Source organism: Arvicola amphibius, chromosome 2 (assembly GCF_903992535.2).
Source record: "Arvicola amphibius chromosome 2, mArvAmp1.2, whole genome shotgun sequence".
NCBI classification, from domain to species: domain Eukaryota; kingdom Metazoa; phylum Chordata; class Mammalia; order Rodentia; family Cricetidae; genus Arvicola; species Arvicola amphibius.
In genome coordinates this window covers 148,521,709-148,546,355 of record NC_052048.2, presented here as the reverse complement: position 1 = coordinate 148,546,355, position 24,647 = coordinate 148,521,709, and the positions used below count along the sequence as shown (strand labels likewise).

The 24,647-nt window shown below is 49.2% G+C and overlaps 1 protein-coding gene and 1 long non-coding RNA gene across 7 annotated transcripts in view; one reads left to right on the top strand and one right to left on the bottom strand.

The window, feature by feature from the left end:
- Nucleotides 1-1,163, bottom strand: part of Prkag2 (protein kinase AMP-activated non-catalytic subunit gamma 2) — a 267,184-nt gene extending 266,021 nt beyond the window's left edge. For 3 of the 5 annotated variants that reach the window (XM_038318269.1, XM_038318270.1, XM_038318272.1), the window contains exon 1: nucleotides 321-1,163. In XM_038318269.1, coding sequence (XP_038174197.1) covers nucleotides 321-434 — 114 coding nt within the window. In that variant the 5' untranslated portion in view covers nucleotides 435-1,163. The remainder of the gene's footprint in view (nucleotides 1-320) is intronic. The other 2 variants (XM_038318271.1, XM_038318273.1) reach the window with 2 other exon arrangements.
- On the top strand, nucleotides 882-17,854 carry LOC121677060. 2 transcript variants are annotated; one of them, XR_006020723.1, is made up of 4 exons: nucleotides 882-1,311; nucleotides 1,405-1,558; nucleotides 15,194-15,320; nucleotides 17,280-17,854. It is a non-coding gene; the product is annotated as an uncharacterized LOC121677060 (long non-coding RNA). The 2 variants fall into 2 exon arrangements; XR_006020724.1 differs by lacking the exons at nucleotides 15,194-15,320; nucleotides 17,280-17,854 and adding an exon at nucleotides 14,192-14,973.
- The last annotated feature ends 6,793 nt before the right edge of the window (nucleotides 17,855-24,647 follow it).

The window sequence follows — 24,647 nt, the reverse complement described above, 5'->3', positions numbered from 1 at the left end:
CTCCCCAGCACCCGCACCGGCCGGATCCCGGGCTACGCCCAGTCTGCCAGTAGGCTATGCGCACCCGGGAGCGCGCTCCGCGTCCCCGCTTCCCAGCAGACACCCCTGACTCTGCCCCTGCCAGGGACAGTTCTGGAGCTCCACGCGAGTGCGGACCGAGATCCAACCACTGGCTCTGCGGCCCAGCTTGGGCCCTGCCCCTCCCCCTCCCCCTCCACAGCCTCCCGAAGGGACAGGAGGGACGGGACGGCGCGCGGGGGGTGTCCCGTGTTAACCGCCTCGGCGCTGCGGGAGTCTGGAGCTCTGGGAACGGGACTCACCGGAATGTGCACTCGCAGTGACCGTCTCTTCAGGCTGGGGTTTTTCTTGCCGCTGCTCCCGCCAGGGCTGGAAACCTCTTTCTTCTTTTTGGTGTCCATGGCTGCGCTTCCCATAACTTTAGCCAGAAGTTAATTCCGGTGCCTTGTCCCCGGGGTTCGGTCCCCTCGCTACCTCCCAGGGCTGCTGCCGTTACACTGGAGCCACGCGCTCTTTATGACTGTCCTTCCACCCTGAAAACACCTCGTGGGACTTCCGCGGGGAGGGCGGGTGGCGCAGGTAACACGCGGGGCGGCACCCGAGGGGCTGGCGGTCCGCGAGATGCTGGGTCGGAGCGATCTCTTCCTCCTACCGAATTGTCTAGTTCAGAGTCAAGGACCGCGCTGCTTTTGGTTACGCGGGGCAGAAGACTCGTGCTGGGTGACAAAGTTTTCCTTCTCCTGCAAAGCGAAGCAACATTTTCCACCTCTCGGCTCCTCCCACAGATTCCCAGAGGTAATTGGCCAGGCAGGTGCAATTAACAACAGCAATTTGGAAAACAGCCTTCCAGTGCGGGTGCCTCGGTGGAATCGGTGGCCAGAGAGAAACGCTTAGAATAGAAATGCATAACCCTGGGCCGCACAATAAAGCAGCAGGGAGCCTAGGACCCGGAGGGCCTCCTCTCTAAGCGAGAGGGAGGGCAGAGGGGGAAGAGGAGGTGCAAAGGCGAAGGCTCGTCGCAATTGGGCTGGCGCGTGGCCGCAGGAATAAACTGTGGCGGCGGCTGGCTGGGTTCTGCGGGCCGAAGGGCGCGCCCCAGCCCCTAGGGGAGAATTGGGCAGGGCGCCCGCCCGGGGCGGCCTCTGAGCCGCGTCCCCGAGGACTCGGGGGGCTGTAGGGGCCGGACTTGGCAACGACTCAGACTCCGGGAGCGCTGGGCGGTGGAAGGCGGTGCGCGTTGAACAGGAAGTGCGCGGTGTGCGGCGCCACTGTCCCACTCCACGCCGCCCCCAGGTCAGCGTGCACTTGTCTGTCTCAGACGAGCCGGCTCCGGACTCGCCTGAAGCTGGTTTCTGATCCATCTGGTTTTGCGGTGTCTCTGTTTAGGTCCGATCCCCGGAAACACACACCCACACCCCGACCGCGCCGCGATTGAAACCCTGGGTGTTAAGTGGCTCGGGTGATCCGCACTTGCTTCGCGGAACACCGCCGCCCTGCGGGGAGGGGGCCCGCATCTCGATCCAGAGAGGCCTGTGGCGGGGTGAGTGCGGGCTTTTCTCCACGACAGGGTTCTTTTCATTTTCACCAAGGGTAATGCAGCTGATCTGAGCAAAAGTGCGCGCGTCCCTGTAAACGCTGAAGTCCTGAGACCACGGGAGGAAATGGGTGCGTCGGAGCCTGAAAACCAGGGCGAACACGCCACGTGCTCCGGGACCTTTAGAGTCACTGGCTGCAGATCCGGCTCTGCGGGCTGCTCAGGGCTCGGTGTCTCTCCCAGGCAGAGAGACCATGGCTTCAGGAGTGACAGCTCTCTGAAGCTGACATCAGCCCATCTTCTCCCTGCAATCAGTAATGCAGATGCTAAGCAGAGAATGAACGTGATAGGGGTCACTTTGACAACACACCGTGGGGATGGTTGAGGTGGCCTTTGCCCCTCTCCCTGGTCTCTCAGAGGAGGTGATGTGGTTAGCACGCTTTAGAAACCATTATTTAGGAAACGACCTGTCTGTCCCATGAGAGACAACCTAGGTTCACTTATCTCCTGGGTTTCCGCGTTTCCAGCCTACTTCCTGCAAATTAGGTAAAACCCTACACTTGGCGGGGGTGTTCCCGGTTCACCGGTAGGTTTGTATACATGCCTCCATGCTTTCAAGCCTGCCCATTGCCCCAACCAGTGTCCCTAAGCAGTGTCTGGGGGACCCTCGGAAAGAACCTGTCTAGGGTCAGCACTCTCAAGTACTTGTCTTTTGTCCCCACGGGGGGTGGGGGGTGTGTAGGTTTCCTGCCAGGCTCCTTGCTGAAGGACTTCAAGAGACTCGGAAAGACATTCTATTGAATGTTCAAATTGCTTCTTAGAAGCAGAAGTAAGTTCCAGGACAGCCAGGACTGTCACACAGAGAAACCCTGTCTCAAAAAAAAGCAGTAATGAGGGATTTCGTGGGTGGGGGTGCACCGCAGTGTAAATGCCCAAGGAAGCCACCTCAGCCACACACACAAAAAAATCGCTCCAGACCGTAGCTTAAAACGGCCATCCTTGTCATGATTTGCCAGGATGCATAAATGGCACCACGTGATGAGTAAGAAATAGCTTTGAAAGTAGTCGTTGAAGAGACCAAGCTGACAGAGGGAAAGACTGGGGGTAGGGGCATATCAGCTGCCCTCATGCAGCCCCCCCCCGTGTGTGTGTGTGTGTGTGTGTGTGTGTGTGTGTGTGTGTGTGTGTGTGTGTTAGTTTGTGAAGGCGAGGTTGGTATTAGGATGTCCTCTTCAGGGTGCCTGAACTGGCCTTGTCCCATAGTCAGACTGATGACTATCTTGAATACCACCATAGAACCTTCATCCAGCGACGGATGGAGACAGAAACAGAGCTCAGACTGGACTGAGCTCCCAGGGTCCAGTTGAAGAGCAGAAGGGAAGGAGGGAGAACATGAGCACGGAAGTCGGGACCACGAGGGGTTCACACACTGAGACAGTGTGCCTGAGCTAATGGGAGCTCACCAACTCCAGCTGGACTGGGAATGAATGAGCTTGGGATCAAAATAGTCCCTCTGAATGTGGCTGACAATTGGGGCAGACTGAGAAGCCAATGATAATGGCACTGAAATTTGTCTCTACTGCATGTACTGGCTTTTGAGGATCATATTCTCTTTGGATGCACACCTTCCTAAGCCTGGATGTAGTGGGGAAGGCCTTGGACTTTCCACAGGGCAGGGTGCCTTGCCCTCTCTTAGGACTGGAGGGGGTAGGGGGAGGAAGTGGGAAAAGAGGAGGAAGTGGGAATTTTAATTGGTATTATTTTTAAAGTAATAAAAAAATGTTAAAAAAGAAATATGTAACTATGAACAGGGCAGTGGTGGCACACGGCTTTAATCCCATCACTTGGGAGGCAGAGACAGGCGGATCTCTGTGAGTTCAAGGCCAGCCTGATCTACAAGAGCTAGTTCCAGGACAGTCTCCAAAGCTACAGAGAAACCGTGTCTCAAAAAACTAAAAAAAAAAAAAAAAAAAAAAAAAAAAAAAAAAAAAAAGATGTGTGTAAAAGAGACTGAGCCAGAGCTTGTGCATGCTAAGCACATCTTCCCATGCCAGTCAAGATAGACTTTTACATTAGAAAATACACATTCAAGACTAGCTTGATGGCTCAGTGGGTAAAGGAACTTCCCAGTAAACTGACGCCTGACTGAGTTTGATCTCTGAACCCTACATGATGGAGGACTGACCAGCTCTTACAAGTTGTCCTATGACTTCCACATGTGTGCTGTTACATGTGTGTGTTCCTTCCAAAATAAATAAATTTTTTTTTTTTTAAAAAAAGGATGTCCTCTTCAGTCTTCTCTCAACCTTATTTTTAAAGACAGGCTTTCTCACAGAATTGTGTCCTGGTTTCGGCTAGGTAGGCTGGCCAGGGGCCCCTGGAACCCTGTTTGTGCCCCACAGCCAGGGTTCCTGAAGCCTACCACCACCAAGATGAGCTTCCTGTTTTTATGAGTGGCATTTAGCAATTCTTAGAATGTATACTTTTATCATGATCTGTGTAAATATGTATAATCTTTCATCAATAACTAAAGTACTCTCTTGATTTTATTTTTTGGAGTGCAGACTTTGGAACCTTGGAATCCTAAATCTAAATATTGGGACTTGAGATGGCTCAGTGTATAAGGGCACTTGCAAGCAAGCCTGACTCCCTGAGTTCAGTCCCCAGAACCCATTTGAAAAGCTGTGTGCAGTGATGTGCATCTGTAATCCCAGCACTCCTGTGAGCCAGTACACAGGGCAGCAGCAGTAATAAGAGACCCTGCTTCAAAAACAAAACAACAAAAACAAAACACTCACACACACATTTTTTAAAAAAAGCGTAGGTCTTCAAAAATATTTTATGGGCTAGAGAGATGGTTTAGTGATTAAACGCGCTTACTGCTCTTGCAGAAGATCTGGGTTCAGTTCTCAACAGCTACATTGTGGCTTAAATCACCTATAGCTCCAGTTCCAGGGGATCCAGCACAAACATGGTACACATATGTGTGCTCAGGCATGCACACATATACATAAATGAATCTTTAAAAATATTTTTTCTTAGTCAAGCATTGTGGCACACACACACACAAACCTGTAATCCCATCATTCAGGAGTCTGAGGCTGGGATGGGTGTGTGTGTGTGTGTGTGTGTGTGTGTGTGTGTGTGTGAAATTGGAGTCCAACCTGGACTACATCATTGAGAACACATCTGCAGAAAGAAAAAAATGTATGTATGGTGTTGCTTATATTTTATGAGTTTCTGAAATCTGTTGTTTCTCAATTATCCATATTTTACTTTTGAAAACATATTGATGTCATTTTCTCTGGCCAGAGGAGTTTTAAAAGGGACAGAACAAGAAACCTGTTTTACTTGGAGATATTTTCTGACCCACCCATTCCCTCCACACCTGCCCCCATCACCACCACATGAGTATACATGTATTTTGGTTTTTTGAGACAGGGTTTTACTCTGTAACCCAAGCTGGCCTGGTGGTTCTAACCATCCCTGTTTCTCAGCCTTCCCTTAACTGGGATATAGCATAACCCACCAAGCCCAGACTCAGGCCCTTGCTGCTTACAGCCTGTGGGAGCATTGTCCATACAGTGACCTATCTACATTGATGAATGCCCTACACGTGACAATTTCTTTCAAAATTAATGCAATAAAAGTCTTACTCAGGAGGCAGAGGCAGGCGGATCTCTGTGAGTTCGAGGCCAAATTGGTCTACAAGAGCTAGTTCTAGGACAGGCCCCAAATCTACAGAGAAACCCTGTCTTGAAAAATAAAAAAAAGTCTGTGTTTCAAAATATTCAAAACAAACACAGGGCCTCATTTAGCCCAGGTGACCTTGAACTCACTATTTAACCCAGGATGACCTTGAACTTCAGGCTCTCTGCCTCCACCTTCTGAGTTCCGGGATTATAAATTTGTGCCAATTCACCAAGTTAATGCAGAGCTCCATGAATTCTAGGTAAGCATTCTACCAACTAAGCTGCCTCCCTAGCCCCCAAATCTCAAGATCTTAAAGACAGGGTACCTGGTTTTACCTCAGACCCAAAGGTCATTTAACACTACTATCCATCCTGTCTTTGTGTAACTTTCTGCTTTTTAGGACAATATTGCATTAGATAGTTTTTGTCTTATGACTGAGATTTTGAACTTTACAGGTATTTTTCTACCACAGTGACAGTGCCCCTCCCACAAAGAGCAGATGCCTCTACTCTGCCCTTTGCAAGAGAGCTTGAGACTTGTCCTGTGGGCTATGGAGAAGTACCAGGTAGCTCCTCATGTCCACTGGTGAGCTGTGGGCAGTGACAAGTTGCTTTCTCCATCTGTAAGTGAACCATGTGACCCTCCGATCTGTAAGGCTTTTGGAACCAGAGACGAGATGTTGTCTTGATTGTATTTTGTGTGATTTGTGTTAATGTTATTGCTCTAATAATTTCATAGAGAATTTTTACAAAAGTCGCACTGCACTATGAATTCTTTAGGAACTGACAGCAGCAACAAAAGCACCCCTCTGCTCATCAGCTCATGATTTATGCCTAAGCACATCCAATGAGGATGTTAAAACCCTCTTTTATACCACATACTGTATCATTGCTATGCCACCACCGGAACATCCCCCCCCACACACACACATCTGGAGTCCCCATTTCTGAATGCTGTTACCTGCCAGGGCTCCTGTTCAACATGCTGACCCATCAAGGTAGTGCTTCTCTTCCTCATCCAGGGCAAAAGCTGTATTCAGGGCCAAAGTCTACATCCCAGTTGAGCAGCAAAATGCCAGGAGCATAAGAGTTTACATAAAGTTGGTGTAGTGGCACATGCCTGACCTTCAGCTGCTGGGGAACTGGGTCAATCTCCCTAGTTCAGACAAGCCTAGGAAACAATGGGGAGAGGTAGGCAGGGAGGGAAAGAGAAGAGAGGGGAAGGGGAGGGAAGGGGAGAGGAGAAGAGAGGAGAGGAGAGGAGAGTTGAGAGGGGAGGGGAGGGGAGGGGGGGGGGGGGGGGGGGGGGGGGGGAGGGGAGAGGAGAGGAGAGGAGAGGAGAGAGATTTTCATTCATTTCTATCCAGAGTTTATGAAAGGAACATTAATAATTTAATTTCAACTAACCTAACTTTTCCCCATTCTGCATATTTTTCCATGTTGCTAATTAATATCCTCTTTAAAACGAAGGTGACTTTGAACATCATGGCTCACCTTTGTGGGTCACTGAGAACTTAGAAGCCCTCATGTATTAGAAGTCCACACCTACCTTGTGCACTGGAGAGTATAAATTAGGCCTCCTGGGGATTATAGATAAATATGTTTAATGAAGTCCCATACTTACGCCACTGGATACCATGGAAAGAGGACAGAAATGAGCTTTTTAGTGAGTGTGTGTGTGTGTGTGTGTGTGTGTGTGTTGCTTGGAGGTCAACATCAATGCCATTCTCAGGAACACCATCCACTTCCTTTTGAGAGAGTCTCTCATTGGCCAGGAGCTCACCAATTAAGCTAGATTGTTTGACAAGCAAGCCCCAGGAATCCTTTTGTCTCTGCCTCTCCCATACTAGTACTAGGATTATAAGCCTGCGCCAGTATTTGGGGAAATCAAACTGATGTTCCCATGATTGCAAGGCAAACACTTTACCATCTGTGCTATCCTCCAGCCCTGGAATCATGTTTTTGGTCCCCTCTGATGCCCAGCCTGAGGTAGATACTCAGGTTATTGATTTATTGTCTATCAAAGTCCTCCAAGAGAACTATCCCACACACTGCAAACCAGGGTGGCTGAAGCCTGGCTGCTGGCTCATGTTTTGTGTTCATTTAACTCTCTCTGTTGAATGTCACTGCCGTGTGCCATGTCCTTTGGGACAACAGAAAAAAAAAGGGGGGCGGCCTCTTCTATTTTAAAAATTTACACCAGACTTACAAAACTCTAGGAAATGCCTCTAGGGTGACCTTGAGCAAACTGCAGAACATCTCAGCTGCCCTGGTCTCCTGGCCTCTGACACAGTTGGTGATGGTAATCACCTGTGTGTTTAGAGCACAGTGACTTGACTCTGTGCAAAGGGCCGCCCTTGGAAAATGAACCAACTTCACGGCTTCTGTAAACGCTGCAGCAACTTACTAATACCCTACTAAGGGGTCATTATCTAATCATAACAACCAAGACAGAGCCACATTCCCAGATTTACTTACCTGTAAGCTTGGGAACTGATGGTGTATAATCGCATTATGGCTTCTGTGCTCAGGATCAAAGGAAGTTATTGATAATGATCCTCCAGGGACATGAAGAAAGGGGAAACTGCCTTGGAATGACCCCTCTTGAGTGCCCCCCAGAGCCTGCTCTCTTTTACTAACCACGTCCACTCTGCACACCAGGCTTCCCTCCATCCCCAAAGCTAACTATCTCATGCGATTCCAGCAGTGAAATCCAGGAGATGTGGATTAAGGTAAAGGTGAACTCAGTGGCAATGTCCTGCCTTCTTTGCAAAGAACAGCCCGGATGCTGACAGCTCAGCGTCTAAGCCCACACTCAGCAGTTCTCCAGTGACAGAATCAGCACGCAGGGCTTGTGTGGCCAAAAATGTATCTGTCTACTAAATGGAAGCAGAGATAATCCCAGCAATTATACCCCAACGAAGGGCATTGTCACGCTAACGGCATCAGCCAGGAATAAGGAACCAGCTCTGCCAACACTCGCCTTAAGCCCTGCTGCTCAGGACATGAGATGTTCTGTTCTAGTTTTTTTCTTTTTAAATCCTTTATTTGTTTAGGGTGGGATGCATGCCACAGCCCTGGTGTGGAGATCAGAGGATAGCTATTGTCTCCTCCTTCCACCTTTATATGGGGTCTCTAGACTAGACTCGGGTGCTGGCCCTTGTGAAGACTGCCATTACCCGCGGAGCCGTCTTGTTGGGCTCTGTTCTAGTGATCCAGCCTCACCTCCCACTGGGCAGGAAGGTTTGGACTCTGGTGGTAAAGTGTGTGTGCCCATCCTCCACTTAGTCGGGAGTTCTGAGAATGCAGTGAGTAGAGACATGAACCCTGAGAGGCTGTGATGCCCACTGTTCCCTGAATGTTTCATGACTGATTTCTGACCTCTCGTTCACCTGCCTAGTGGTACAGGGTGAAATAATGCATATTAATCCCAATAATTTCCTTGGCAAATAAAGTTACCTTGGTAATTAACCCACCCTGAAGTTCCTACACTGCCGCACAAATCTGACCCGTCTTACTTATAAGCTGTCAGCAGCTGTGGTCTACGACACTGGGTGACTTGAAGCTGGCATCCAGGCACGGGCTCTAGAATACCAGCGAGGTCTTTACAGTGAGACTTCGGGGGGGGGGGGGATGAATTTACATGCTGCCCGTGGCCTTGGTGGGAGCGGCATGAGGTAAATTGAGTAACAGTGCATACAGGCTTAGAACCCTTGACCTGTGAGCCTCAAGGGAAAGGCCGAGCACCTTCCAGGCCCTCAGAGAAGGGGTGTCCCTCACAGAAGGCCTGAACCAAACCCTGAATCCAACCCATGCACAGTCTTGCCAGAGTCCATGCCTGCCCTTGTCCCTTAGTATACTTTATACCTCAATCAATATCCATTTGCCAGGCAGGACAGATCCCAGAGGGACACTCAGACCAAGGACTCTTGGTGTACAGGGCATCTCAAGGACATGGTGGGTTTTGACAACTCTCCTTCTGCCATGTAGGTCAAAAGGTATTTTATGAAATGTTCCTAAATAAAACTCTGAAGAATCCCATGAGGTCTTCAGAGAGACTGCAGGGAAAGGAACTTTCCAGACAGGGCTTTCCAGTGTGGGCTTGGATGAGGTTCCTGCAGGTGTCAGCTATACCCACAGGCTGGAGACCTTTCTACCAAAGGCCTTGTTTTCTAGCTCCACTTGCCGTAGCCTCTGACCTTCTAGGCTAACAAAAGAATAATAAAGCCTAATGGCAAAGCTCTGCTGGCCCGTTTACACGCAAGGATACCTTCTTCCCACCATGGGACTTGTGCCCCATGACTCAAGGGCTTCCCAGAATGCTGCAGGGAAGGGCGAGCTGTCAGGTTCTCTGCCAACACACAGCTGTGCAAAGGGGTGTTGGCCTCATTGTGGGCAATGCTGAGCCCAGCAAAGCTTCACGGTGACTTGTGTAGCTGGCAATTCGCGTAACTGAATATGATGCAGGGGGTTATAAAAACAATCTGGCAACAGGAAAAGGTTTCTGAAATCACAATGAGCAAAACCGAATTCAAAAATCAAATGCACAATGGATTCGAGTTGTTTCTGATGACACTTGCCTGTATTGCCCAGCACCGCCCACTGCAGCCCCTGTTCGGATTTCATGCATGCGCACTGGGCGAGCCATCACACCGTGCAGTGCCACCGAAGCTGTCTGCAACACCTCAGCTCAGATTCGAGACCACGGAATCTATGCACGGCAGTGTCTTTACTGTGCACCCGAAGTTCTCTGGACTCAGAGAACCTGGTTTAGCTGCAGAAAACAAGTTTTCGGACTGCTTGTCTTCAGTAGGCATCACGTCCGTGCATGCGTTAGAGCGTTGGATCGTTAAAACTGCTGTTGCAGGCTTGAGGTTTACAAAAATTCTCTAAATTGAGTTTTGGCTTAAGACGAGGGCAGAATTTACAACAATTTCTGACATGGCTCTAAATATACGCCTGGTGTTTTACACTAAATATTTATGTATGTGAAGCAATGTTCTCATCGTTGGTTATAAGATCAACAGGCTAATCAACTCTGGAAAGGGTGAAGATACTGCAGGATCGAATACCCAGCCAGGGTTTACCTTTTTTAATTGTTTTTATTGAGTTATTTAATAAAAGGGTTTAACTCTTTTATATAAAAATAAGCAAGCACATCCATCCCACTAATGTGAAGATTCACTTTAATTTTGTTAAATGGCAAATACTAAAGTATTGTTTCAAAATAAATTTCTTTGTGGTTTGTTATCAGTGAATGTTAGATTTGTATACCTGTCTATAAGTAAAATCTCTTGGACAATAAATAATTGTGAAAAGGTTTAAGAAGCCCCAGGCTAAGAGAAGAGTTGCTTCCCAGAGACTGTGAAAGCCCCATCTTTGGAACTTTCAGATGGACCCTTACTATTTCCAGAGAACCGTGCCGAGCGAGACTTGATACATGTGTCAACAGTGTGGAGATGCAGATGGGCTCCACCCACCCAGTGGACCTTCTCGTGGCCACCCACCCCTACCTATTTCTAGATCTATTTCCTGTCCACTCGGCTCTATACTGACTTTTGAACTTAGCCACTGTGGGACTGTAGACACGTCACCAGACAGCGGTGTGGGAAGAGGGCAGAGCAGACGGGCTTCATCTCTAGGATGCAGGAGTTGGAAGCTGGGTGACAGCAAATAAAGTCAGGCAGTTCAGTCTGTGGGACTGTGAGGGCACCGGCTGCTCTCTGAGCGGATGAGAGTGGGGAAGGCCATCCGGAGAGAGGAACAGTGTGTGAGCAGGAGCCGAGCTGCAGAGAACTTACAGGCCACAAAAAGAGAGGGCACCACGAGAGACGCCTACTTCTAGGAGTTTGGTTGAATAAGACAGCAGGTCAGTGGGGTAGGGGGTGGAGAAAAGGGATAAGGAAGGGGCGCTTGTTTTCAAGGTAGAGGACTCTGGCAGCATTGCGCCAATGCCATGATTCCAGCGGGAGGCGAACAGTGGTATAAGGAAGCGCATGAGCCAAGCCCTCCAAGCAGCAGACTGAGCTGTCGCAAGCATGGCAGGCCCCGTATGGAAGCCGTTCTGTCCACGTCTAGAAGTGCCCATCAAAGGCAGTTAGGGAACAAGGCTCTTTCCTGAGCACCTCTGTCTTCCTCCAGAGGAAGAAGCCATGCCATCTGTTGCCACACGGAAGGTGCTCGGGAGAGAGGCAGCAAGAGAAACGTGGGGGAGCAGAAGAGAAACACGTGTTCACCGGCAGCCCACGGTGTAAAAAGCGCAGCATTTACTCTGTGTGTTTATTTCCCACATGGGATTTGTGAAGCCGATGCCCTACTGACGAAGATGGAGGGTTTCCCATGCTGGAAAGCAGGGGCGCACTCCATGTCACACAATATGGAGTGGCAAAAATGGCATGCAGAACAGAAGCTTAGCTCTGGCATGTCACAGCCTCTTGTGGACAGCAGCTTTGTCCGCCAGCATCGCCGGAGGCTGTTGGCTTGCACAGCCACCCCAGCGCAGCACCATCACCAACACAGGCCCCTTCCGGCTCGATCCCCACCTGCTGTGTGAAATCGCATCTCACTCTCCCAGGTGTCTTGTCTAAGACATGTATTTCCATTGCCAGTAGCTTCCTGTGAGTGGTCTGGGATCTGTTTAATCGCCTACTGGGTGGCTGGTCTCTCTCTTGCCTACCTATAGAAGCTCTTTATGTTAAAGGGTCTTGGGCTGTCTCAGCAGGTAGAGGTGCTTGTCACAGCCAAGCCCCTGGATTCACGTGGTGGAAGCAGAGAACCCAAGGTCCTCCTTTGACCTTTACTTGTATGGATGACAGGCTCTGAATAACTCCCTCACTGTAGCAGCCTCTCAGCGTCAGGGACTGTCTACGTTATTATTTGCCTTATCAGACATACTGTTTTCTGTACAGAACTTTCCCTTCTTACAGGTTTCATTTTACCGGTTTACTTTTATGGGTGTGGAGGCTTTTGCCAGATTTACAAGCATTCTTCCTACCTCAAAATTATTTCTAAAGCTTTCCTTCTAATTACTTTTGAAGTTTTTATGATTTCCTTTGCTTTATTTTTATTTTTTAAAAACAAATTCTCACTGATGGTTCTGGATGTCCTATGTAGATCAGGCTAGCCTTGAACCTGCCACTACCTCTCAAGTACTGGGATTAAAGGTATGTGCCGCCAAACCCAGCTTGATTTCATTTTGTTAATTTATTTTAGATTTATTTATTTGTGTGTGTGTGTGTGTGTTTTTGTGTAGGAGAGAGAGAGAGAGAGACAGACAGACAGACAGAGAGAGAGAGAGAGAGAGAGAGAGAGAGAGAGAGAGAGAGAGAGAGAGATTATGTCACATGAATGTGCGTGCCCACAGAAGCCAGAAGAGGGCATCAGGTCCCTGAAACTGGGGCTATAAATGGTTATGAGCTGACTGATGTGGGTGTTGGGAATCAAACCCATGTCCTCTGGAAAATCAGAGAGAGCTGCTAACTGATGAGTCGTCTCTACACCCTGATTTCTCCCTCCTTCCTTCCCTCCCTCCCTCCCTCCCTCCCTCCCTCCCTCCCTCCATCCCTCCCTCCATCCCTCCCTTTCTCCCTCCTTCCCTCCTTCCAATATACACCATTTTACATTCAAATCTTGATCCCTCTGGTATTTATTTGGGAGCTGTGAAGCAGTGGGGGAGGGAATACTTCATTTATTAAGCACATAAGTCATTAATGGCATTTTTGAAGATTTTCTTGTCTCATACTGCTTGGCATTGGCATTTTTTAAACATTCCGATCTTTTGATTGTATATTATAGCTCCCAATCTTGGATTCTAATGGGTCGAATGAGTGGGGAGGTAGCCATGATCAGAATATATTGTATGGAAAAAAATATTTTAAATTTTAAAAAAAAAGAGTTAATCTGGCTGGGCCTGCCAATCACCTGGCCAGATCATCCCTCAAGAAAGATGATTCACTAAAACCCTGCTAAGGAGATGGGAGGAATAATTATCTCCTTAATGCCATAATGTACTTTCCTTCCCAGGAGCCCCTCCCCAGGGCAGACGCTTAAATAGCTTTCGTTTCATAACAATGCAGTCTGCCAGCTTTTCTGAGTTACCCAAAGCATACCTTTGCCTTTCCTTACTATCTTTGTCCTTCATGCCCGGGTCAATAATGCTAAGCACGTTTTCTTTCCTCGGCACTGTGGGCTTCTTCACTCTTTCTCTGTAGCTCCTGGCATGCAGCTGTTTCCTGAGCTCCGTTGACAAAAGCATGGCTTTCTCCCTTCCTCCTCTCCATCTCCTTCATCAGGCAGTTGCTCAGAGGACCAGTTTGAGTAGCCTCATGTTTGTCTCTTTAACCTCAAACAAACTACTCTCAAACATTAAAAGAAAAAAAAAGCGAGTCACATCTGTCAGGAGTGACCGGGTCCCTAGTCCCGAGTGACTGGCATTCACTTGCCAGCTGGTCCATCCCATGCTCTCCGAGCCTCGGTGTCTGATGGGAAGGCTGCTCTTGCTCTTTCTCTCTCCTTCCTTGTGGGGCTGAGATACGTGCTGGAAGTGTGTGCGGCTGGTGTGAGGACCACTGCTCCTTCTTCCTGCACCCAGAGAATAACTCCTTATTGAGCCCTGTGGGCAAAAAATCGACAGAAACCTGTCTCAAACTGGAGAAGGTCAAAGGCTCACCCTACTGATGGCAAATCAATAGTGCCACTCTCAGAAGGACTTGGAATGAGTGCATGTCAGACATCCAGACAGGAAGGCAGCGATGAAGTTATTCTTGCCACCAAGTAAGGGACAGATACATTCTTCTTTCTGTTTTAGAGTGTTCACAACGGAGCCCATTTAATTCTTACAGTAACTGCCTCTCCCTCTCCCTCTCTCCCTCCCTCTCTCTCTCTCTCTCTCTCTCTCTCTCTCTCTCTCTCTTTCCCTCCCTCCCTCCCCTCCTCCCTCCCTCTCCAGGTTCAGGAGGCTGAGTGAGTTACAGAGAGGATCTGTCTAGCATCTCAGTGTCACCAGCTCCTAAAGTATGTATTTTGATGAGCTCATGGTTCTTTGGGATGGTGGCTGTAGTATGCCAACCTGACCAGCCTCTGATGCCCACCAACTGGTCAGATGTCAATGCGGATTCTGTTGCAAAGGTATTTTGAAGACGAGGTTATATTTCAAAACAGGGCCTGTAAGCAGGTCACTGTCCGTAATATGGTGGGCCCTGCCTCATGAGTTGAAACCCTTAAGAGAAACAGCTAGAACTCTCCAAAAAAGAGAAGGAATCATGCCTCCAGACATCCTCAGAGTTAAACTTATAACTCCAATTCTTTCCTAAATTCCCAGCTGCCCTGTCCTGTAGATTTCAGACTTTCCCCCACAGTGAGCCAATTCTTTAAAGTCAATCTCTCTCAGAACCCCACCTCACCTTTTCTTTCTCTGCCACCTGCAAAGCTACAAGCTCCATGCCTGGTGGCACCTGGACCATTCCCAGAAGTCTTGTGGACATGGAGGACATCTTGGAGAAGGGCCTGTGTGGCAGGAGCACAGGCAGCGGACTCCCTGAGCGCAGGCACAGCAGGGCTGCTTCACAGGCAGGTGGCCTTGTTACAGGGGATTAGGTGAGGAACTGTGAAACCCAAGCGCTCAGATCCCTCCAGGAAAGAAGAGCTTCCTCTGAGCTGAAGAAAGCCCAGCTCACACTCACTAATGACTGAGTTTGCAACGCCCATCCCTGCTTTTCACAAGAACAAGAAGAAAGCAATCACAGAAGCTGCGCCTCGGACCCATCTGGAGAGCGTTGGTCATTATTGTGACAGGTGTAGCTCGGTGCAGGCTGGTGGTGGCTAACCTCCCACATCTTTGTAGGCAGATAAGCAGGGCAGCGGGAGGGCGGCCTGAGCCTGGAGAACCAAGACTCGCTTTCCACTCTTTAATCCTCTTCCTCATCTCTCTTCCCATACGGTCTCTTTCCAGATTCATAAAGTGGTTGATTTTAGAACGACAGAGATGGCAAAGCACCCTGGCTTGTGTCCACTTCTTCATTTCACTGTCGCTGAGGGAGTGCGTGTGACAGAATATAAAGAACAATTATATTTAAGTGGTAAGAGCTGTATTTATCCTCCGACCCTGTGCATGCATGCTTGTGTATGTGTGTGCGCGCGCGCATGTGCGCGCGCGTGTGTGCATACGTGTGTGCATGCGTGTGTGCGTGTGTGCGCGTGTGCGTGTTTGTGTACTAATCTGAAGTCAACCACAAGTGTCATTCCTCAGATGCCATCTACCTTGTTTTTTGAGACAGGGTCTCTCTGTTACTTGGCCTGGAATTAGCACACTGATTTGGCTAGGTTTGCTGGTCAGCAAGTCCTAGAGGTCCCCTGCTCAGTCTACACTCACTGCAATGATCCTCCCATTGCTCAAAATATATTACAACTCCATCTTAGACAATTAAGGGTTTTGACATGCAAGAGGCAAAAATGTCAAAGCCCATATATGCCTGTTGGAGATGTTGTGAAGGAAGCTAGCAACATCACCATGGCTCATAAATGCCCAGCTGAAATTTCTCCTGGAGGCCAGTGTGAAATCCAACAGCCACAGTCTCGATCCATACCTTCAGCCTTCAAGATCTGCTCTGACCCTTACCAGTGAAACTTCAAGCCTGTTTCGGGCTGGAAACTTGCTTATCTCTCATTCCATCTCCCTCCTCTCCTGTACCAATAAACTGACAGTTCCCTGCTTCCTACCCAGTGTATATGTCAGCTGGTATCCCTGGAGAGGTGGGTCCCAGGAGCGGTGATGGGGGAGACGCCTGTAGACGGACGTTTCTGTCCCTCCTGGTCGCACAGTCATTCAGTCCCAAAGAAACACACAGAGGCTTATATTAATATATTACAAACTGTTTGACCTCCTAGCCCAGGCTTATTATTACCTAGCTCTTACAACTTAAATTAACCCATAATTCTTATTTATGTTTAGTCATAGGGCTTGGTACCTTTTCTCAGAAAGGCATTCTCATCTTGCCTCCTCTGTGTCTGGCTGATGACTGACTCTCTGCCTTTCCTGTCCCCAGAATTCTCTTAGTCTGGTTACCCTGACTGTACTTCCTGCCTGGCTACTGACCAATCAGCATTTTATTAAACTAATATGAGTGACAAATCTTTACAGGGTACAAGAGCATTATCCCACACCAGATGCCCACAAATAAAAGGAGAGGGCACTGGATGGAATGGGTTTAGAGATTTACTCTGATACCTGAAGGAGAGTGGCAATAGAGAGAGACAAGAAATGGTGTCCAATGTTGAACATGCCACAAAACCATAACCTTCAGCCTCAAAGCACTCAGAAGAGAGGGGAGTAGAACCCCTCTGCAGGCTGACATGGCTTGGAGTTAGGGAAAGAGTGGAGGTCGCTAAGGTGAGGTTCTGGGCTGTGTGCTGAGGATGCCTGAGCCATGGATTCCTTGGAAGGGGAGCTTCACAGCAGCCCTCAATTTTTCATTCTAGAAGAAACATAGAAGAGGAACAATGAGAGTGACATAAATCCTATGCTGTCCCCTGGTGCTGAGGACACAGCAGCTATTCAAGTCTTTCTGTTCCCCATAGCATTTACGCTCCATGTGGTGGTTAGTTTATCACTGTGCCCAGACCTTGGTCCTGGGAACCCTAAGCCACAGTGATGACATCCTCCTAGGACAGGCCAATGCCTGCAAGGGAAGAGCTTCCACCCAGACTCCTCCTGGGCCACTGTGCAGGCAGCCCTCTACTAGAGCGACTCTTCACAGCCAATCTCCACGTACTGAGTCAAAGCGCCCTGATGGCAGCCAGAGCTGTGGTTCACTAGGGTCTTTGCCGTGTTCCTTGGAGAGTTTCCCTTGTGGGACCATGGCTCCATTCAGACCTGTCCGGGAACGTGACAGAAATGCTACTGCACGTTTACAACAATCCTCCCAGTGAGACCACCTGTCCATCAAGCTTGGGCTGTAGGCTAACTGGACAAGGACAATGGAGACATGAGGGTGGTCTGTCTCAGGAACATCTTCTCAGATAGTCTCCTGTATCCTCAGGCTCATCTTTTGTACCCTTCTCATCTTCTGTCAACTGATGCTGGAGCCATTCAGAAGATGATTTATGGTTCTCCCAGGACCTGGATCTCAGTGAGTGCCAAGGTCAAGTGATGCCTCTGCTTCTGCATCTGCTGCTGGTGTTGTGTCTTTGTTTGGTCCCAGGCAGATCATATGTCACACCTCCTCTCGTGGTTGACACTACCAGTGACACAGCAGTTCTCTGGGGGGGACCCATTGCCCACCTCTGTGACCCCCTAGCACTTCTTGAGCCCAGCTCTTCTCTGGCCTCATATCCAACTCTTCTCTGCACTGTCTTTCCAGAAGCAGAAGTCTGATCCTTGGTTGATACATGTACTGTTGGCAGCTAAACTGTGCCCCTTAGAAAGGGATACAGTATTCTGTTACTAACCTGCAAGGCAAGATGTGCCCATGGTGGAATAGCAACAAGCCAAGTATAAGGGGAACTAACTGCTTTCTGATTGAAATGGTAGCAATGTCACAGGAAGCAATCCACACCTAGCACTGTAACCTGGTCAAAAGCCCATGCCAGGGAATCACGGGGCCTAGAAGATTAGCTACAGCTGGTGTTTTATTAAATGGATTTTATGTGCTCATCAAATCACTGTCTTAAGAATCACGTTTCTCCCCACGGATGAGTTTGCTGCTAGATTTAGTCAAAGAAGTATCTTTTTGCAGCAGGAAAGAGTTACTGCAGAGATTCTCATAACTGGCCAAAATGCTGAGATTAATGACTACTGAATGCTCACCATAAATAAGACATCTATGTTATCCTCTCGGGGTTTATGGAGCATCACAGAAGAAAAAGCAGAGTGGATATAAGACCTCGTGAATGGGCCAGAGTATTGTGGCTGTTTTCCGTGCATGATATGACCAATAGTTTTTAAAACATTTTTGTTTTTAGTCATGTGCATGTGTGTATCTGTGTGTGGGCATGTGCATGGGAGTGTGGGTACAGTGAGCAGAAGTGTCGGATCCCCTGAAGCTGGAGTTATACAGCAGTTAACTGCCTGATATTGGTGCTGGAAATCATACTTAGGTCCTTAGAGAAAGATGAGCTCTTAACCATTGTACCGTTTCTCCAGCCTGGCTATTGTGCTCTTCCACTCACAGCAGCCATGAGTACCTACACAAGACTGTGCAAGGCTGAGCCCATCAACGCCCTGCCAAAGGGCAGGGAGTATAGCTCAGTGGTACAAGACAAGCTTAACAAGCCCAAGGTTCTGGGTTTGATGCCAGAACCAACCAACCCACCAGCAAACCCCACCACCAAATAAGCCACACCCATAGCATGGTGGGAGAACTTTCACATGTCCTTGGATGTGTGTGTGTGCATGCAAGTGTGTGGGGGCGGGGCGGGGTGTGCATGTGTGCGGATCTGCTTGCATGTGCGTGTGGAGGAACCACCTGTGGTCTCAGCACTCGCTCTGCATAGCCACGCTTGATTTATGGCCATATCTCACCTTGCTCCATAAAAGGACTCCAGGCAATGGCTGATTCCACTGTCTGCCAGGTTTGTTTTGGGACTGACTTGATTGCTTGTGTGAAGAGCCAAGTCAACCTGGGCCTCAGACCTCAGAGTCTGATACACAACAGGCCCCAACACGAGGTGTCTAGGGCCTTCAGGGAGAGGCACCGCCACTTTATAAATGCAAGTCTGCTAAACACCCAGCTATCCAGGACCAACTTCCAAACATCTCCAGACTCCAGAAGAGTCAGAAGCCCTTGTGTCTTCAAGGACAAGTTCTTAGTGTCGGGCCAGTCAGTGTCAAAGCTCTGAGAGTACCTGGGAATAGTATGGTGCGAGGAGTGGACCTGGGAAGACTCCCAAATTTAAACACACCCAAGCCCCAATGCAGCTCTCAGTAACAGAACAAATGGAATGGAAGGTTTTGCCACATGATAGCGACACACAGAAGGGAGCTACAAGGACCCATGGAAACCATCAATCAAAGGCAATTTGCAGCCAGTGTTTCAACAGTACCTTTGGTGCCATGAACATCAAGGTTTAGTTTTAATTAGGGCAGAGTGGCTCATCTCCAAGCTAGGCCTGGGAACTACCAGGTTCTCACAAAGCACCAGCTAATTTGGCAAAATGGCTTTCTGGGGAGCTGTTGGAGTAATGGGGCTGTCTAAGGCCAGCCGTGTTCTACACTGTCCCACTGCGCTGTCCCTGTAGAAGCCTCTGGAGGATTCATTCTGACCTGGGGTGCAGAAGCCAGGGGACCAAAAATAATGTCCTGGGAGAGGATCACAGGAACCCAGAAGCCCTCCACCCTCCTTCTCTTGTCTTCTCTCTTCCTTCCCCTCCCCTCCCCTCCCCTCTTCTCCTCTCCCCTCCCCTCCCTTCCCCTCTCTTCTCTCCTCTCCCCTCCTTAGGCTTCCCTTTCTTTTTCTTTTTTCCTTACAGGGTCTCATGTTACAGCCTGGGCTGACCTGGAACTCCTTACATAGCCCAGGTCAATCTAGAACTTGGCCATCCTCCTGCCACAGTAAAAAAAAAAAATTCTGAGACAGGGTCTTGTGTAGCTCAGGCTAGTAGCCTGGAACTCATGATCCTCCTGCTTCCAATGAGGAAGACACTAAGTCCAGAGATCAAGAAGCACTCATTATAGCTCATGGAGCCACCAGTACCCACTCAGAGCCACCACTCACGCTGCCACCGGCTTCTGTGGAAAGCACTGCCTCTTCTGCTGTCCAGACCAGATGGCTCTGGTCACATCCCTTGCCCAGGTCATGATGCCTCATGACCAGCTTCCTCCTTGCCCAGTGAGCATCCACTGTGCATCCCTGTCCATTTGTTTAAGACCGAAGGAGGGGATTAGAGAGATTGTTTAGTGGTTAAGAGCACAGGCTCCTCTTCCAAGAGGTTCTGAGTTCAAGTCTCAGCAACCACATGGTGGCTCACAACCATCTGTAATGAAATCTGGCGCCCTCTTCTGGCCTACAGGCATACATGCAGTCAGAACACTGTATACATAATAAATAAATATTAAAAAAAAAAGACTGAAGGAGGAAGTGCCTGAGCCCATGGTTATAGAGGATTGCCTTCTGTAAGCATGAAGGGTGACACCCCTCAAATATAAGTTGCCTCCATATCTGGAATGTTGTACACATAGCGCTCCATCCAGCCCAACCTCAGTACCAGTCATGAGGCAGCACACTGCCTGGGAGCCCAAGGAGTCACCGGTGAGGGGAATCTCTCAGTCCGCTGTGCTTTTGCTTTGGTGATTCTCTTACATGCACGCCTTCTACATGACCTCACATGCTTCTTGTACAGGTCACACTCTACTTCTGACTCTGCAGTTAGGGCCAGGATCTGTGTTGAGGGTATAGGGGTCATGGAAAACACCCAAGAAGGAGCTTACCACAAGGCTAATGACCAGAACACAGCTCATTCACTGGGCTTCTCTACCCTATGGTACCACATTCTCTGACAGTCTAAGGAAAAGAGTACAGGCCCCAACCACCTAGCTTTCTGTTCCTGTGACAAAATCCAAGGCAATCAGATCAGAAAGGGATTATTTTAGCTGACAGTTTTTGAAACTCCACCATGGTGCATCACACAGAGGGGAGATGGGGGTTTGCTGGGGTACAGCTTTTCCTGGGTTGTCACCACAAGGAAGCCAGTGTCCCTGTGCTACTTACCTTTGTCAGTACTGTGGCAAAGCACCTGAGAAAAGCAGCTTAGGAAGGAACTGGGCTCACAGTTTAAAGGGGCAGGACGGGGAAGTTGTGGTGTAGCAGCGGGAGGTTGCTGCTCACATGACATCTGACGTCAGGAAGCAGAGGGTGATGGACGCCTGTGCTCAGCTAGCTGTCTCCTTTTCACTCAGTCTGAGACCCCGGCCCACAACTCACCTAGAAAATCCCTGTCTCCAGTGTAAGTCTAGAGCCTGCCAGGTTAGCAATGGGCACCCACTGTCACCCTGCTCTTCTTTACCTTCCTAGACTAATAGCTGCCGTGCTGGGCACTGTCTAATCTCCGATGCATCTGTCACTGGTAGGTATTGTCATGATGCCACAAATGAAGGAACCAGGCTCTAGAGCCAAGACTTTGAGCAGCTCTGCTGGCTGGAAGCAGAGGCCCAAGGCCCAGCAGGGACAGCACCGCCAGCTCAGGGGTCCTGCTTTAGAACACTAAACCCAAAGCCAAGTGACCCCTCTATTTCCTGTGACCACAGCATACTCTCCAGTCCCTACTCACATGGTGACTTTTACAAACTCCTGTCTACCTCTCCTAACTTACAACCTTCCTATTTCTCCAACAACTGAGATAATCAGAAGTGACATTTTTTTCCCTTGCCTTCTGTCTCAGCAAAGCACCCAGGTGGCCTTGCAGGACAGTCTCCTTTATCCTAGACGCTCCTTGTTCTACCACACAGGCCATTGTTTCCGCTCTTTCAGCAGAGCGCACGTCTGCATCCCCTTCTCAAAGGCGATGGCGCTCCACCTTACCTGCACACTGGACGCCCCTCGAGGGCTTTCTAGTACAGACGGGAACCTCAAGTGCCAACTGGTTCATCTTCTGATCCAACGCTGCTCCTCCTCTCTTCCCCACATCGCCTCCTCTGCTCTCACTCACAGCAAAGCCCTGCAAAGCCTGTCTAGCCTGCCCGCCTCTCACTTCCTTCCTGCTTTTCCTCACCAGCGCCAGCTCCAGGGGGACTTCCTGCCCAGGCAACAAAATGTCATGGCTGCTTTGTGGCTAAATCAATCTGCCGGCATTCCAGCCCTGGTTGACTGGGCCTCAGCAGCACTGACAGCTGGTCTCACCCACAGTCCTATTCTTTGCATGGATTCCTGCCACCCTGACACCCACATTTATGGCTCCAACCTGGGCCTCTTTCCCTCCCTGAGCTGCAGCTCCTGGGTCTAAGCATCTTCTTGCCAGCTCCCCTGGGCTTCTTGAAATCCTCATCTCCATCAGACCATTCTGCCTGGGGGCTCTCCTGTTGCTGGGCCTGGCCATTCTTTCTGTCGCTCTAGTCCAACCCAAGTTGCCCTAATCGTTTTTTTCCTTCACGCTCATGGCCACCCATCAGCAGACAGGTATCCCACTCCCCAAAGGACTCCAGGTCCACACCCCACCCTCTTCTGTCGTTGCTCCATCAAGCTGGATCATCTGTAGTCTAGTAACCAGTTTCCATTCTCACCATGCCCCTACCTGACCGACCCACAACAGTCAGAGTGATCCTTTGCCAACCCCTATTAAAAGGCTCCTTGCCCCACTCATAAAACTGGGGCCTCCACAGCAGGTGTGTGTGTGTGTGTGTGTGTGTGTGTGTGTGTGTGCGCGCACATAACTGGAGGTCAGAGGTTAATCTGGGTGTCCCGCCTCAGGAACCATCAGCTTGTATTTTGGTAGAGGGTCTTTCATAAGGCTAGGAGCTTATGAAGTAGGCTAGGCGGGTGGCCAGTGAACCCCAGGGAGATGCCTTGTCTCCCTAGAGCTAGAATTACAGGTCCATGCATTGTGCCTGGCTTTTGTTTGCCTGTTTTGTTTAATGTAGGCTCTGAGGAATGAACTGGGTTCTCACGCCTGTGCCACAGTCACTTTGCAAACCCAGCCATTTGCAGTGGCCTTTGTGGTCCTCCCCGCTACTCTGTCAGCCTCTCTCACTGTCACCCCTCCCTCCTTGCCTCCACTCCTGCACCACCACACCCCTCTCAGGACCTTTGCTCATGCTCTCCGCCTATTCTGTTCTTTTTCTAGCTGCTAGATGGCTTACCTTCTTTCTTCAGCTCTTCTCAAAGGTCTCCCCTGGTAAGCCTTTGCAGACTGTTATTTAAAACTAGAAATCCCCTTTCCTGGCATCTCCATCCATCTTTTTGCTTTTTTTCCATAGCATTTGCCATCTCCTAATACATCACGCAACTTTCACACATATTATGCTGGCTGTCTGCGCCACAGAAGGTCTTAAGCCCTACGAGGACAGAGCTGTCTGTTTTGTTTTGTTTTAATGCTCCAGTATCAAGTACAGTGTGTAGCCTGCTGCAGGTGGCTGGGGTATGTTTGCTGAATGAGTGGAGGTGGCGCGTTCTCAGAATGAGTGGTTCATAAAGGAAAGAAAGGCACTGTGAAGGTCAGCAGCCACAATTGCTAATGCTCAGCATTGAGACTACGTCATGGACACCCGGACAAAGTCCAAGAGGATTAAGCTCAATAATGATAATAGTATTTGGGATAAACCCTACGAATGAAATCCCAGGGACGTCCCATCAGAGTGCCACTTTTGGTAGTGGGAGGGACAAACTCTGCAGAATTAAAACTCAAGGTCAGGGCAGGAAGATGTGATGTGAACTAGTTACGTTAGTGCACCTGGGCTGGCGATGGCACTCAGCAGAGTGAGGGCTCCGGATTCTCGCTTCTGGCATCTTGGTGCTGTAGCAAACTATTAGCCCCGGTGCAGAAAAGCTCAGAAGAGCCAGAGGTCATAGACATCTATAGTGAGACCCTGTTTGCTCACACGAGAGCACAGCTGCACACATGAACTCACACTGGTTGTGATTGCATGTGTAGGACCTGCACACGATCAAGACAGCCAAAATTCCAACATGGATGGGAGGGGCTCATAAAGTCCCTAAAGACAATAAGTTATTGGCAATGAATAGTTGCCGTGGAAGGGAGAATTGGTTTTCTTTACGGATACTGCCCCTGAGTGGCTGCCCATGCCCCGTGGATGTTTCCACACCATGCACATGCAGGCAGCAGGAAGCAGACCAAGTGTATTTATTAAAAACAAACAAATAAACATGAAGTTGGTAAAGAAGGGGGGATAGGGAAGGAATTGGAAAGGAGTGTGTGGGAGGGTAGATTTGATTAAAAATACATTATATGCATGTATGAAGTCCTCAATAAAAATTTAAAAAATAAAACAGAAAAAAAGCTTCATTCCATAGAACCCTCTGCACTTTCTTCTGCTGGTCTCCATTAAGGAGACGTGTGGCTTGCGGTGAATGTTATAGTCACATCATCTGCCATGCTGCTTGCGTGCTATCTGAGGAACATCTTTTGGTGGTGGAGAGGAGAGAAAGCCTTGCAGATCAATAGTCCCCGAGGATGCATTCTTTCCTAGCCCCAGCTGAGCCCTGGTGATCATGCGTCACCATGACGACAGTGCCATTCCAGACAGAGAGGATTTGCGTCCCTGAGATGCAGACCTTCTGTTAGCACTTTTCACCCTCAGTCTGAATTACGGGAAACCACAACCTTTGCTTTCAGGATCCCGAAGTAAAAGCCATGGACTCACCTTCAGGAAAGGGGGGCTGGGGAGCAGTCTCAATTTTGCTTAAACCTTCTCCAAAACCCACACATCCCTGCTTTTAGCTTCCTCAAATCCGTCTCTA